The sequence below is a fragment of the Thunnus maccoyii genome, chromosome 10 (assembly GCF_910596095.1).
Source record: "Thunnus maccoyii chromosome 10, fThuMac1.1, whole genome shotgun sequence".
Lineage (NCBI taxonomy): Eukaryota > Metazoa > Chordata > Actinopteri > Scombriformes > Scombridae > Thunnus > Thunnus maccoyii.
The window spans coordinates 23,203,406-23,219,268 of NC_056542.1; the positions used below are offsets into that span (position 1 = coordinate 23,203,406).

General features: G+C 39.1%; 1 protein-coding gene across 4 annotated transcripts in view; it reads left to right on the forward strand.

The window, feature by feature from the left end:
- triob (trio Rho guanine nucleotide exchange factor b) overlaps nucleotides 1-15,863 on the forward strand; it is a 112,020-nt gene that overhangs the window by 79,646 nt on the left and 16,511 nt on the right. For all 4 annotated transcript variants that reach the window (XM_042423141.1, XM_042423140.1, XM_042423143.1 and 1 more), the window contains 11 exons: nucleotides 165-231; nucleotides 489-598; nucleotides 835-904; nucleotides 1,291-1,380; nucleotides 1,639-1,731; nucleotides 1,923-2,034; nucleotides 2,388-2,578; nucleotides 3,304-3,405; nucleotides 4,496-4,635; nucleotides 5,026-5,125; nucleotides 8,148-8,400. In XM_042423141.1, the coding sequence (XP_042279075.1) occupies nucleotides 165-231; nucleotides 489-598; nucleotides 835-904; nucleotides 1,291-1,380; nucleotides 1,639-1,731; nucleotides 1,923-2,034; nucleotides 2,388-2,578; nucleotides 3,304-3,405; nucleotides 4,496-4,635; nucleotides 5,026-5,125; nucleotides 8,148-8,400 (1,328 nt within the window). The remainder of the gene's footprint in view (nucleotides 1-164; nucleotides 232-488; nucleotides 599-834; nucleotides 905-1,290; nucleotides 1,381-1,638; nucleotides 1,732-1,922; nucleotides 2,035-2,387; nucleotides 2,579-3,303; nucleotides 3,406-4,495; nucleotides 4,636-5,025; nucleotides 5,126-8,147; nucleotides 8,401-15,863) is intronic.

Genomic DNA, 15,863 nt, shown 5'->3' on the forward strand with positions numbered 1-15,863 from the left:
GAAACATCATCTTTTTTATGCTCAGTATTTTTGTCTTGTTTTGTACATTCTGGCCTTCAGTTTCCTCGGAGGAACAAAATGTTAGCTGAAGACTAACATTGAACACAACACAGTTTTTAGTTGTCGTATCATTGTCTCTTAACACAATGTCCATGTCCTTTCAGATTTATAATGGCTGAGCTGATTCAAACAGAGAAAGCCTATGTCAGAGACCTACGAGAGTGTATGGATGTAAGTATTACAACAGACACACTCATTCACCTCATGGAGTGTTTACACAAATAGTTGTTTCCTGACTTTAAGTGAACTGGCTAAACATGACTTGCCATATTAGTTGCACTTTTTCTTAAAATATTTCAGTTGGTCACACCCAAAATAAGTAAATGATTAATTGAAAGATGTAATGTGATGATGACATGCTCTTACATGAGGAGAACTAGCTTCTGTGTATTTAATTATTTATGCTCTGGTGTGTGTTTTTTGTGCAGACATACCTGTGGGAGATGACCAGCGGTGTGGAGGAGATTCCTCCTGGTATTGTCAACAAGGAACACATCATCTTTGGGAACATGCAGGACCTCTATGAGTTTCATCACAAGTCAGTAGAGCAGTGATCTGTGACATTCTGTATTCTTCATCACCTACTTCAGCTAATGTAGTGTTAAAAGATACATTTCAAGTGTCTTTAAGAAAGACAGTGTTTCATGTAGTAAACCATTGCTTTGCTACCACACCGTTTTTCTTAACATTCAGAAATAGTAAATATGAATGTGACACAAAATTATTCTTCATTTCCTGTGATTGTTCATCCTAAATTGGTCTGTCTCTGTACAGTATCTTCCTGAAGGAGCTGGAGAAATATGAGCAGCTTCCAGAGGACGTGGGCCATTGTTTCGTCACCTGGGTAAGAGATCTACAAGTTATGACATTTATGTTGCAATCTGTGATTAAACTTTTACTGTACATCTCAAAAATTACAAATTTGAACCATTTTTGGTTTTGATTTCTCCTGTTTTAATCCTCCTTTGTAACTGGATCTATATTAAGCTTGAATACCAAAACACAGAAATGATTTCTTCTGAAACAAATCAATCTAAATTTAAAATAACATCCTCAAATCCTTATTAGGACTTTTACTACTAATGTTGATTCAGTGTTGTTCAGATGGTAGAAACTGTATTTTGCCCAGAAAGCATATGTAATATACAGTACAGTAGGCCTATGAAGTATTCAAGATTTTTCTGAGACAGATCTTGTGAGTTAAGTATTGATTTTATTTCTCCTTCCCAGGCTGATAAGTTTCAGATGTACGTGAACTACTGTAAGAACAAGCCAGACTCCACACAGCTCATCCTGGAGCATGCTGGATCCTACTTTGATGTAAGTAACAACTAACACTGCTAGAAGTGTGAAATTTTAGTTTTAGGGTGAGTGATTTTTCGCACTTTGTAATCCATGCACAGTCTTTTGGGTGTAGAGGTTGCAGAGATAGAGAATTTTCAACTGATGACTAAGATATTCACACTGCAAATCATTTGGTTTTACACTGTCTGCTGAAAAATGTTGTACAGTACATGAATTAGAATCAAGAAGACCATGGCATGTGTAAGACTTGTGTCTGTCTTTTGAATTTTACAGGAAATCCAGCAAAGGCATCGTCTTGCCAACTCCATCTCCTCTTACCTGATCAAACCAGTCCAGAGAATCACTAAGTACCAGCTGCTTCTTAAGGTACAACATTCCTTCACACAAATGTAAAAGAAGAGAAATCTGGTCTAGTGCAATTCCTTTTTTGGAGGCAAACAAAATGTATACAGTGGATCTTAATAAACCGTTTCCAAAATCATTACTTTTCCTAAGAATGGGTTCTATACTGCTTTCATTTATTTATGTGTATGTGTGTGTTTTTGCTTCTCTTGTAGGAGTTGTTGACATGCTGTGAGGAGGGAAAAGGTGAGATCAAGGATGGTCTTGAGGTGATGCTCAGTGTCCCCAAGAAAGCCAATGATGCCATGCACCTCTCTATGCTGGATGGTGAGTATACACACACACACACACACACACACACACACACACACATACGCAAGCAGGCACACACACACCTCTGCTACATGTTTATGTTTTTAATCACCTGTGCACTTTCACACTGAGTTTGTTCTCACCTGATGTTGCCATTGATTGAACTTTCACTTTGCGTTTGAGAATTCAATCACGTCGCTCGCTTGTCACAGTCACTCAGCACAAAATACTCAGCTGTGAGTCAGCAGCAACTTCATTCATCTTGCCTTCCTTTGCCACCCACAAGCATGTTTGTACATACTGTACACATATACAATACGATCAAACACAGCTAATGGCTTTTTCCTCCTCGCCTTTCACTACCTCAGGGTTTGATGGAAACATTGACTCCCAGGGAGAACTGATTCTCCAGGAGTCCTTCCAGGTTTGGGATCCCAAGACTCTGATTCGGAAGGGTCGTGATCGTCACCTCTTCCTCTTTGAGATGTCTCTGGTCTTCAGCAAAGAAGTCAAAGACTCCAACGGGCGCAGCAAGTACCTCTACAAGAGCAAGCTCTTTGTAAGTAATGTACTGTTTAATGCTCTCAGATTATATTGTTTCTTTGGAATAAAATAAGTATATAGAACATAATACAATTGAGTGAGAGAGGTTATTATTTTGTATTTATATGGACTGTAGCAAACAAAGTAGCAAATACATTATTGAGCACAGAGAAGATTTTTGCTCGCTCTAACTAAATGATTCTTTGTGTAACAATCATTTCTTTACAAAATATGATTTATGTGCATGCACATGTGCATATTTTTCACAAATATAATTAAATAAGAAGCTAATCAAGATGCATAGTGAAAGTTATTGCATTTGGCCCACTTCAGGAAAAGCTCAGTAGGCAGTGTGATGATCTTATGACCAAAATGCAACCCTGTAACACCAATGCCCGACATGACGGTGTCACATTAAACTCAGTAATTTGTCATGTATTGGTTGTCTGACTGAAGATGCAGCATGTGTCGTTCATATTCTCAGACTATTTCTTGGCGCATATCAGATTTTATCAGGTCCAATTAGAATTGTTACATAGAAATTTGATTCAGATGTGGCCCAGACTGAGGTGGACTAAAAAATATGTACCTGAGCCCCGACTCAGTTCAGGTTGGGTCCTTGGCTCTTCTGAGGAGTTGGGTCAGCTTGAAGAACCATACTACTACTTGGGTTATAAATTGTCATTGCATCACTTTCTGTTCATGTATCTAAACGTGTTGATATGTTGTTCACGTCCTCAGACATCAGAGCTCGGAGTGACAGAACATGTGGAGGGAGATCCTTGTAAGTTTGCCCTCTGGGTGGGCAGGACCCCGACCTCAGACAACAAGATCGTCCTTAAGGTATCAAGATGCTCATGTTTATAGTGAAGATAAAAGGCGCAATGTATTTTTGAATTGTTTCTTTTTTGAATATTTTACAACAGTATCTGATGTCATTCACTGAGTTAAAATTGGGAACCAAAAATAATTGCATTACAATTTGTCTAAGTTCCGCTTCCGACACTGTACTAAGTGTAAAATAGACCCCCATATGATTTCGCCTCTGCAGCAGCAGTCAAGTTAAACAGGAATCACTTCATGTCTGTAGTCCACCCCCACTGAATCCTACGTAGTTCCTTCTGTTCAGCCAAGAAAGTTCACTCCCTGTAGGGGGGTGGAGTGTTACTTTCTGCTACTTATTCACTCATCACACAGAAACATTAACATAGCAGTTGATGGGTCATAATCCAACTCACAAGCAACTTGCAGTGAGTCAGAAGGAATATTATATGCAGGATTTGTGTGTTTGTTTTTGAGAGAGGCAGAAAGAAATTTGTCAATTCCAGTATATGTGTTACAATGTGTGAATATGTGCTGTGCAGCTATCTGTCTCATTACATAACTTCTGATGACCATCTAGATCTGTTTCTTATGTAACACTGTGCCACAGCAGCCTTGGCTCTGCTGGTTGCTAAGTGAAGGAGGAAGCGAAGACACAAATGAGGACAGTCATATGTTAAATACAGAATCGACGAATTGAGTGACGTAAATAAACATGAGGCTGACAATCAACGTCCATCATCCCTCCGTGGGAACCTAAGTGGAGCTTAGGAGACGCCACTGTCGTCATTTCAGATTGTTACTGAATAAGGATGTGTGACTCAAGTACTTTGATTGCAGGGATCAAAGCACTTATGTGAAGTCAGACAGAACTATAATTGCTAAATTAGACCTGATACCGCGTATCAAGTGAACGGATTAACTGCTTTTGCTGTTAACAGCTCTTGTTGTTGATGTCATCTTATGTGTCTGTCTGTATGTGAAAAAGGAGAAACATAGACCTGAGTAGATTGTTGACATAACAGCTGTACATACTGAGACCTTTAAATCTGACTAACATATATGACTCAAGTGTGTGTATGTTGTTGTTTTTTTTTTTTTTTTGTACCAGGCTTCAAGCATTGAGAACAAGCAGGATTGGATCAAACACATCCGGGAGGTCATTCAGGAGCGAACTGTCCACCTGCGCGGAGCTCTGAAGGAGCCCATTCACATCCCGAAAGCCACCACAGCGAAACATAAAGGCCGACGGTAGGCTTCCAGTGCACTAATCTGAATTTTTTTTATTTTTTGTTAATGTTGTTGTTCATTTTAAGTGTTTATTATGATAGTCATCACAAAAATTAGTATACAGCAAAGGCATTTTGCAGCTATGCAAACAAAATCTGGAAATAAGTCTGTAGTAGTGAATATAAAAATTATTTTATTCAGTTTTCCGATAATAATTAAACGCAGCAGCACAGCTTGAATTAACCTTTGCAACTATAAAAATTAGAGTGACACTACAGAGCAAATAGTATCCCAGGATCCAAGCTGTTACAGTAAATCAACTCAATAACCAGTATTTCCAGTAACAGATCTAAAAACACATAATGACAATTAATTATGATAATAAACTGTAATGATAATGTCTGCCTGCAGGGATGGAGAGGAGCTGGATAGTCAGGGAGACGCCAGCAGCCAACCAGACACCATCTCCATTGCCTCACGTACATCCCAGAACACACTGGACAGTGATAAGGTAGGAACGGACACGCAAACATACATGAGAAACAGCACTGATGCACAAAGTAAACAACTCTGTATTATTTTATTTTTTTCATCCCCCTAAAGTCTCACACTATTAAGTTTGTTCAGTCAGTCTGTAGATATTCATGCCGTCGCACAGTGACATGATCTGGGCGCACGCAAGCTTCTCTCTGCAAGTTGTCTCCTGTGAAAGTGTTTTGATTGTGTGTAGAAGAAAACTGTCTATCTGACAACTCTTTAAAGCAGTGTGTGCGTTTGTGTGAGCGCAAACGTGTGTATCTGTGAGAGAGAGAGAGAGAGAGAGAGAGAGAGAGAGAGAATCTTCACCCTCTGGGAACAGGGACAGTCGACTATGGTTATATCTGGTAATAACACCACAGAAGGCCTGTCCTCCTACGCTCAGTATGAGCAACTGTAAAGCTAACACACACATACACACCAGCACATAGAAAAAAAATATTTCTATACTTTTATGTCATACTAATTAAAAACTAAAGCAATGGTCTCTTAAATTAAGTGAGTTTTTTCACACTTGTATTGGACTTTCCCCAATTTCATACACTTCTGCTACAATCAGGAAAGTAAGAAAAATAGCCAGAATTTTAACCTGGAGTGTTGACTGTCCCTGTTTAGTTAACTGCTACCACAAAGTTCAACTCTGTGGCTGTTTCAGGTAACCAAATTCTTAAGGTGACGAGTGCGTATATGCATGTGTGTGTTTATCCGCTTGTGTCAAAACTGTCAAGGACACTAATTAATTTGTAATTGTTCCCTCAGTTTAGGACATACTCACCTGCATAAACATTCAAAACACACAGTAACACATGCAAATAGGCATTTTGCATGTGAATGCATCCCTCTATCTCGCTCTCTCTGTGAGACCTCTCATTCAAGAGGCAATGACAGTGGTGTGTTTGTGTCAGTGTGTGTGTGCCCATGTTCCTGTGTGTGTGCTTTAGTGACTGACTTGTGTGTCAGCAGCTTCAGCCTCCCACACTCTCTTCACAGAGGATGCTCGTCTGTATGCCAGACAGGAGAGCACAGTTTTAAGTCCTCATAGCTATTAATCTCACACTTTACTTAAAAGGTAGAAAGATTCGGGCAACAACAGTTTTTTTTTTTAATCTCTAATTTTCTGGAGTGTTTTTGTTGATAAATGGACTTTCGTGAACTAGATGTGGAGACAACTGTTTAAAGACAACGATGGATTAACTGCAGCACTCCGGGGAGGAGACACACAACAGAGAGTCATTTAAGCCTCAATAGTCTGATTGTAAGCACCCACAGAGGAGCGCTGTTGACTATTACAGTGGACAGCAGCAACTTTTCTGCCGGCTTCGGAATATTCCAATGGATCAGGATTTTAATTACCTAGGACTGTTTTCCCAGGGGAAATATTCCACAAAAAGTTAAATAAATTTCACTATTTTCTAGGCAGCTTATGCTTATCTAGTAAGCATCTCATTGGGATTTAGGACAATAGCAGTGGATTGCTGTAGAAATCAGATTGCTCAGAGTTTTTTAGCGCTTTGGAACTTCTCTTGCAATGAGGGAGTGGAAAGCAATGGAGAGACTGGAGGACAGGATCTCACATCCCGTTACTCAGCTCCTCAGCTCTCTGGCTTTACCACACTACCAAAGGGTATGTTGCAAATTTAAGAAAACAGAACAAAAAAAACCACTATCGTGACATTTACATAGAGAGCAAATGTGTAATGCAGTCTATTTCAGCTATGAAATGCACAAGGCACATGCAACACTATAAATAAGGAACATATGTTAAAATTAAAACAGCTGTAAACATTTGCCTGCATGAAATGTGTGAATGTTTTTAGTCTGCTGGTTATGTACAGCATGTGGCTGTGACTAATGGTGCAAATGTATGTTCTATTGTCCTCAACTGTATAAGATTTTGTTCATCTGCCGTTAAGTCATTTTTAATATAAATGCACACAAGATGATTGAAATCATCTAATGTTTTATTGCTCAGAATTCTTTGATATGAATATGTTACTTTTTCTCAGAAAGTGTATCATGAAGTGTGCATGAACATGAAATGCTTTTTTATAATAAAAACAAGTTGCGAACTGCTGATGATTAGTGAAGAATTAAGGACTTGAAACCATAAAATTGAATTAGGTACGTTGCTGTGCACAGCAGAGTGGACTAGCGACACATTGTTGGGCATTTGTGGTATTCATTTGCATTTGTCCCAGATATTAAAGAAAATGTATTGTATATGCTTTTATATGTTTCAATATTAACAAAATTTATGCACCCTCTGGTGTATAGGTTGCAGTCTATTTTTCACTTGGGAGCACAGAAAAACTTCTATTAGGGATTGAAGCATTAAGAGCATGTGCATTTTCAGTCACGCATTGCACAGAAATACCTTAGAGAAACCAGTGAGCTAATTCCAGCTATCTCTTAATACCTTTCTTTTCATAGATACTCAGATGATCACAGGGAGGCTGTCATAGTGACGTTTTGTTCAGTTGTGCTAGAATGAGTCACCAATTATCATCTTGTACACTTCCTTTACAGTGCTGCTGGAGTACATCGGCAAATGCGGATTTGTGTGAATAGTAGCTCATTGATTCAATTTAATCATGTCAGAAACCATTTTACTGAAATACCATGCATTTTGGCATCAGCTTAAAGTAGCTGATACTTATAGTATGGTATATTGATGGTAACTGAAGTTGAGGGAAATGCAAGAGAAATATAGTTTCTATTTTAGATTGGTTATCAAATCTATTTGGGTGTTTAAACTGATTTCAGTGGATCTGTCTTTCAATTTTACAATCTACAGCGGAGCTAAGAGAGATACTACCCTGGATTTATTTTGTTTTATAACTTGTTGGATATGATTAATCCTCACAGAATGTACTGTGGAGACTGCATTCATGCTTTGTGCAAACAACTGAAGAGTAGAAAGTATCAGCATTTGTTCAAAGATCAACATCAACAAGTTTTTACAGATTTCTATAAAATTTGTCCCCTATTTGTTCCAGCTGTCCGGTGGTTGTGAGCTGACAGTGGTAATCCATGACTTCCTGGCCAGTAATGGTGGCAGCAGTGGGGAGCTGACGGTGCGACGAGGCCAGACAGTTGAAGTTCTGGAGCGACTCCACGACAAGCCAGACTGGTGCCTGGTCAGGACCACAGACCGCTCTCCAGCCCAGGAGGGCATAGTACCCTGCTCCATGCTCTGTATTGCTCACTCCAGGTCCTCCATGGAGATGGAGGGGCTCTTCAACCATAAAGGTAGGAGGAAGATTTTTCCCTTCATCTTCAATCACACAGTGTCAAGTGTACTGGAAGAGCTTTCGCACATTAAGGTACATGTAGACACTTCAGAAAATTATGAAAGGCTTATTAGAAGTACTTCTCATTCAGAAACAACAATGGTGACCTGCATAGCCTTCTTATTTCACTACACAGCTGTTTGTCACATCCAGGCACACACAGACACTTGAAACATTAGAGAAAGCTAATAGGAAGCATTTCTTGTTTGCAAACTGGACCTGCAGAACCTTCAGTTTTTACTTAACAGCTGCTCGGTGAATCACTTACATGTATTTCTAGATGTTGCTATGCAACTGCAGAAGGCCCGCTTGAAGCACAGCTCTCTTTTAATTATCTTGAAATAATTTCAACCCGAGAATTCCCAAAACTGTTAACATCCTCAGTTCCTGTTGCTGTCAGGAACTCTTATTTTGTCTTAAACATGCAGTAGCATGCCCCTTCAGTTGTAATGAAACATTTAACAGCCTTGTGAGGGTAGCACGCCGGAGGATATGATGTCAGAAATTGCATCTGTTGCAGCACCCAAAGGGTCTTATTAAGAAAAGTCAATAACGTGATTCCCAAGGATTTTTCCACAGACTGTGTGTGTCAATATCAGACCTCTGGTTACAGTAACACAAATACTGCTCAATCATGTCCTGCCAGAAATATAGTCTTAGAAGTGCGTCATAATTACCAAGACAACAGATTATTGTCAGAAATGTGGGGATTTTTCAGCACACATAAATTCAAACATAAACACAAGATATATTCATTAGTCTGATATATGTTCTGAGTTGGAGAAATGAGAATAGGATACAACTTGTAGCACAAATGTGGCCATACTGTTGAAACAAAAATGAATTGCATAAGATGTGTGTTCAGTTTACAACATCCCCCCCAAGTCTGAATATTGATAAGAGGAATAGCTTGTTACTCCTTAGTATGCAATAGAAACTATTTTTATTAATAACAGAAATGTCTCGCAATGTAGGCTTCACTTCCTTCTATACTCAAAGCAAAAGTTGATTAATGAATATGTCTGTTCTGATATGTCTGAAAAGTCAATATGGAGCTAAATTATATACTAAATCCCTTGATCATGTATTTAGTTCAAGTTCTCTAACAAAGACCTTGAAGTGAGTTCAGGTGGCTGCTTGGCATCCTGATCTGTACCCGGTAGGTAAGGATCATGTCTGGATCTGGTGCAGCTGTTTCACTGAGTCTTTGAGGCCTGGGCTGATAGTTGATGATCTTTTCTCTCATGTCAGCATCTGGACAATGTAAGGAGTAAGGCATAAGTTTTGATCTTATCTCAAATTGTAAATAAATACAGTAGATAAATAGTTACTATACTGTATTTACTGTCAAATACAACTGGAAATGACCATCTAACCAGGAACATTTCTTTTCTAACTAGGAAGAAATATAATATTACAATAAGATGAAATGAATGGGATGAGATCTATACACAGACCTGACCCTCGTTTAACACTGAGTTGTTTATGAGCTGCTGTCATCATGTCTTGACAGAAGTTGCGGCTTGTGTCTTTCTCTCTATAATCTGAAAGAGTGGGTGAGTGCTGTACTGCTTGTTTCTATGGTAATATACCGAAACATACAAATATTTTGCTAGCAGCGTCTTTGTAGTCAGCATGAGGAAGATCTGTGTTTGTGTTTGTATTTGAAATTATAGGATGCTTAGACTGCGCATGCAGGAACTCACAACTTTGGAAGTAGTTGAATGATTTACTGGTACAGTATAGGAATAACAGGAGAATTTCCCAACTGCTTATTTTACACTTTAACTTTAGCTTCACTTATTCTCTTCTCTGTTTTGCTTGCTGAGGCTCTTGTGTTTATCTGCCTTCCCTTGGTTCCTTGGATGCACATAACCAGTCATCACTGTTTCTATCTGTGTGTTTGTGTGGCCACAGGCAGTGATGAAAAGGAGCTTCTCACTGCAGGGGTTGCTGTAGTCAAAAAAAAGCTGTTGCACAGGAAGAGGAAGACAAGGGCAACATAAAAAAGTCTTTGCTACTTTGTCAGTCCTTTGTGTTTACTGACCAACCATGTAGGCCACTTTGTCCAAAGCTGTGGAAGGGTGACGGTTTCGGGGATTAGAGTGCTCTCCTCTTCTATTCTCACATGCTCGCAACCAGGAATAATTGACTGTTGGGGGCCGATGTCTGTGTCTAAGAATTAAAAAAAAGAATGGCTCACATACAGTAAAATGAGCCTGCAAAGTTTACAGCCAGCAGCTGGTTGTCTGTTCTGATTATAGGAGGTTTTAGAGTGAAATGACCATAGTTCACATCCACAGTTCGAGCTCAGTGTGTGTGTGTGTTTGTTCTAAATGTTAATTTGAGTCCTGTGTTGTTCAACTTGCTCCTGAAACCTGTACAAACCTACACATTCCAGTTAAATCGAGTTTAGATCACTTTCATCTACATAATCACATTTTCAGTTTGAATACTGGAATTCCCCCTGTGTACCAAATCAGTTGTTGACTTCTAGTGGCTTTCATGCAGGTTGACTCTCAGTGCCTTTTCAGAGTGAAATAAATACAAAGGCACACTTAATGATAGTGTTATTGATAAAAGAACTCTTTAAGGGGCAGAGAGTAAGTGCATGCCAGTGTATGTGCATGTGTGTGCGTGTTCTTACAGGAAAGAGTGTGTTTAGAGCCCTGGGAGACTGGCTAAAAGAGAGCACACACTCACAGTTTAACAGTGAGATCTTTGTGCATCCAGCCTGAATAGCTGCTCTAAACTGCATAGGGACATTGTCAGAGGAAGTGAAGATGTAGGAAAACAGAGTCAAGTGTTAAATATATATAGTAGTAGTTACAAAACTCAGGCTCTTGAACCGCCAATGAATTGAATTCTAGAGAAAGAATCTGAAATATGTGTGATTAAATTCATAACCAACAACCGAACATGACACAGATTTTTTTTTTAGTGCTTTTTTTCAGCATTTTGCTGTTCACTTCTGTTGGATTTCATAACCAAATCTATATTTGCATCAAGCATACTGCACAAGTTGTATGCATCCTAATGCGTGTAAAACATGCACCCGCCCACACAAACTGAGTGGGTGCATCTACAAAGGGTAATACGGTAGATGTGCTGCATGTTTCCAGACATCCCCTTGGAACAGGAGAGGAACAGTGGAGGCTTGCCCAATATCCTCACAGCAGCCCACTCACGAGGGAGGGAGGGAGGGAGGGAGGGAGGGAAGAAGATACAAAGAGAGAGAGACAGAAAACATCTTACACTCTAATGCTGCATTTGACTTTTTCTTTTTCCACACACTGGACTGTACACTTTTTCTGTCTAGAATTACAACATACAAGAACTGTTTTTTACTTTTAACAAGTCATTTCAAAACCAATTTTAGGTTTTGCGTAGGATTTTCAAGTCTGTCATCGTACGCGTGGAGATGCTGTGAGGGATTATCTCAACTCAGTATTTCTGAGGTTTGATATTTGATTGACATGGCCCGTGCAATCGAGTCTTTAGTGTCTCTCAACCCATTTTGCTCCATGGATTCGGCACAGGGAGGACACTCTGACAACTGCAAGTTCTGGCTGCTGGACCTGGGTAGGTGCCTTGATTATGTGAAACACATGAGTAACACCATAATGGATAGGACACACATACATGCATTAGTTATACTGTATGTCATGCAGTATATATGTTGGAGTAGGTTTGTCTTCAGTTAAGTGTTGTTTTGTATTCTGTACCAGAGTTAGATATGGAGATTGTAACTTGTTTATTAAGTAGGGTATTTGCTTGTCATGTGCAGATGAAATTGCCTTTTAATCTCGTTTTTTTTTTGTTTTTGTTTTTGTTTTTTTTGGAAAGGCTGGAAAGATGAAATAGACAAATGACATATAATAAGTTATTCTAGTTTAGCAGTTAGATGTTGTTTGTTCAGTTCACTGTGTTCAAGATTCTGAGTTATGTACATATTATTATTCTTACTGTGTGGATGACATGAAGATGCAGTTTAAAATCTCAAAGCAGGGTCAAAAATTGCCTTAAAAATGAAATGACTTATTGTGCAAGAAACAATGCAATAATTGTTTGTCTTCTTTGACAGGTTGTCTTTGTTGTCAGCCACATCAGCTATTTTTATCTGTTTTTTTATGCAGAGGATATTCACTAATCAAGTGTGGATTATGTTGAGGCATTAATGGCAGTGAAAGTAATTTGGTGAATGCACCATTATGTGATGAAATATTAAATCTACTTAAAATCACATTGACAAGATTATATCTTTGTGCTTATCTATATGTCGGGTCAGACTGGAGCAACACAGATGGGCACAGGGTGTTATTGTGGACCTCAGGGAGGAATAATGAGGTCGAATAGAATTGAAAAATCACAATCTTCTTAAATGCTGCCCCAAAATATTAGACTAGTTTTGCCAGAATATGTAGCAGGTGATCTCTCAACTCCCTATCTTCCCTATCCCATCCCAACTCCACGCCCTTCCTAATTGTAGCTGTTGGTGGCAAGCCCTCTCCAGCATTGTCCACATTTTTACAGATCAGCTAGCCATACCCCCTGGAGCTTTCCCACACGCTGCACCTCCACCCCTAAAAAGCACGTCTCCAACCACACCGACTGATGTTTGTGTGTGTCTGTGTTTTTGTATCACATCTCCTGGGGAAGATAAGACCACACGAAAGATGCTCCCCTGGTGACACCTCTGGAATCCCAGGCATGCTCCTTTGGAGCTGCAGTGACTTTTGGGATCACTCCAGTTGTACAACAGCCCCTCCCTTCCCTCCTATTCTGAGACACTGGCACACACACAAAGTTGTAAATCTAGCATGTTCTTTGCAGTAGCATGAATAAGAAGTGACTGAATTATGATAGTGTGACGGCAATTAGCATCTAAAGATGCAGTAGAGAGCATCTGGTAGACTCTTGGTTGGATTCTTCTCAGGGATATCGACTCACAGAGTTAAACAGGGGACGTTTTTATTAAAAGGTCAAACAGGTCTGATTTGCCTTTGCATGTCGAGTATCAGTACTGACTATTTTGTATCAGAATGGTGGAGACCGGTAGAAGACATAGATGTTTGAATCTCTGTAAAATACAGTACATTTATGCTTTGCACGTACTATATGGATATGTGCATTTACTATATATATACACACACATATGTACACTGTGTGTCAAACCACAGTACACAAGAAGACTTGCATGCATATGCCTCAAGTGGTTAACACAGCCACCTCAGTATTTTTGAAGCTGATGAGTCTACTAATGAAGCTGCTGATGAATTAAGCTAGAAGTGAACGAGATGCCTTTGATCCAGAATTGCTCCAGAGACAGAGACGCCAGTTTACTAATTGAGTCAGGATAATCATTTTAGTGATGATTAACAAGCATATTACTACACATTTTAAAGCCAGCTGTAGGAAAATTAGAGATTCCACAGATAGCTACCGTAGAAGCATACAGGAAATACCTACATAAATTGTGCTAATAAGTCGTTGCTACAGTAAGATAAGTCTCTTCAGGGCTTGGTGGAAATGGCCAGCAATGCTTTTTTAATCTAGTGTCAGCCTACCAATTTATACCTCTCATGTAATTATTGTTTTTATATTTGGGAATTTTTTAGTTGAGATAACAAAAGCTTACCAGATGGGAGGACAGTTATTATTCCCATTTGCCACCTTTGTTTGGGCCCAGAATTTAAAAGACTACTCGTAAAACAGCTTAAGATTCTATGTGATTATACATAGGGGAAATGCAGTACTTTTAATATGTCTCATTCATCTAGTTAAGACAAAATGAATAATCCACTGAAGAACTGAGGATGCCTGGATGAATCTCCTATTCATTTTGTAGTGTCAGCAGGATTGAAGAGTCCTGAAGGATCATGTCTTAATAAAAGCAGTTTTACTTTACTTTAATCTTATCAAACAGTATGGCTCATTTTTGAGACTCAAGTGTAACCATCAATACAAAAACAATGACAATCGCTTAGCTACAGTCATGCCGGCAAACAAGTGATGTGTCCCCCAGTTTTGTTTCCCATGAATGAGAGCCTGACCAGCTGTTCTTGAGGTGTCTCCACAATGAAAGACACCCTGCAGGGCAAAGGGCAAAGGTTATGCCCTCTGTGTGTGTGTGTGGCTGTAGGGTTATTTTCCACCTAGGAGGAATGTGTCAAGGCTGCTGACCCCATGTTTCACCCATTTACACCCCTGTTAGCACGTCCTCTTAAGTCTTATGGGAGCATATAGATGCCACTAAATGCTTATCTAACTGTCAAAGGTTGAACATTTTAGTCATGATGCATAAAGGACTTTGCTTTATTATGTTTTTCAGCCAAAATCACCACATTGTCCAATTATTACTGAAGATATATTTTACGTTTATACACTTATTCAAATTCACTTATATAATTTATTCAAATTACTATTATTACTACAAAGAATTTCATCAGTTTTATTGTTTGACAGTATTTGAAAGACATTAAAAAAAATTGTTATTTCGCTTGATACACAATTGGTGTGAACAGACAGTGTAAAATATTTGTCTGCCAAATCACCCCAAAGTCTCTTGACGTAATAGCTGTGATGAATTTGCTAAAAGCAGGACTACATGTGAGGTTGTGACCCGGGCATTGTCTGTAGGCTGCACAGTCTGTTTCCTCTGCATGAGAAGTCCTGATTCCTGTGTCTGGTTCCCTTTTAACAGATCACGTTTCTACTAAGTGTTACATTATGTAGGTGTGCACTGTAGATCGTCATTTTCAGCCAGAAAGGGACCTTTTAGCCATTTGACAACAACCGTCTTGTGTGAATCTGATGAGTTTACTTACCTTAATATTTCAAATGCCTTGTGAACTGTACTCTCTGCTTTCAGTATGAATGATGGATAATTTGCATTAATCAAGTGTTATCTATTACAGAAAGAGTATACAAAATGTATAAAGGAAGGTTTTGATAGTCCTTGGAGGCTAACAATAGTAAATGCAAAGGTATTCTAAGTCATCAGCATTATAGCCTTAAATAGGCTCCATGATTGTATCCGTGACTAAAACATTCCAGTGCAGTATCGTAACAAGCAGTTGTGACTCTGGTTTTCATTTAGTATTGTAGGGGAGACTGGGGAGGCAGGTAAATCACTGGACTCTATGCACTTCATGGATGTTTTGAACTTTGGCACTAGTTGCACTTTATGTACTCTCTATGTAATTGTTATTTGTTCTGAATTTCAATGATCTTTTTAAAAATGTTAATCACACTGCTTCCCTAAAATCTATAGTCAACACTGTGGTTGCATGTAAACATTTGTGCCAACAAATGGGATTATTATCTTCTACCAAGTTGCCCTCAAGAAAGACAGACAACCCCTCCACACCTCCTATCGTCTTTATAGAGGCCCTCTGGGTGGAATTTATAGATCTGTCAGGC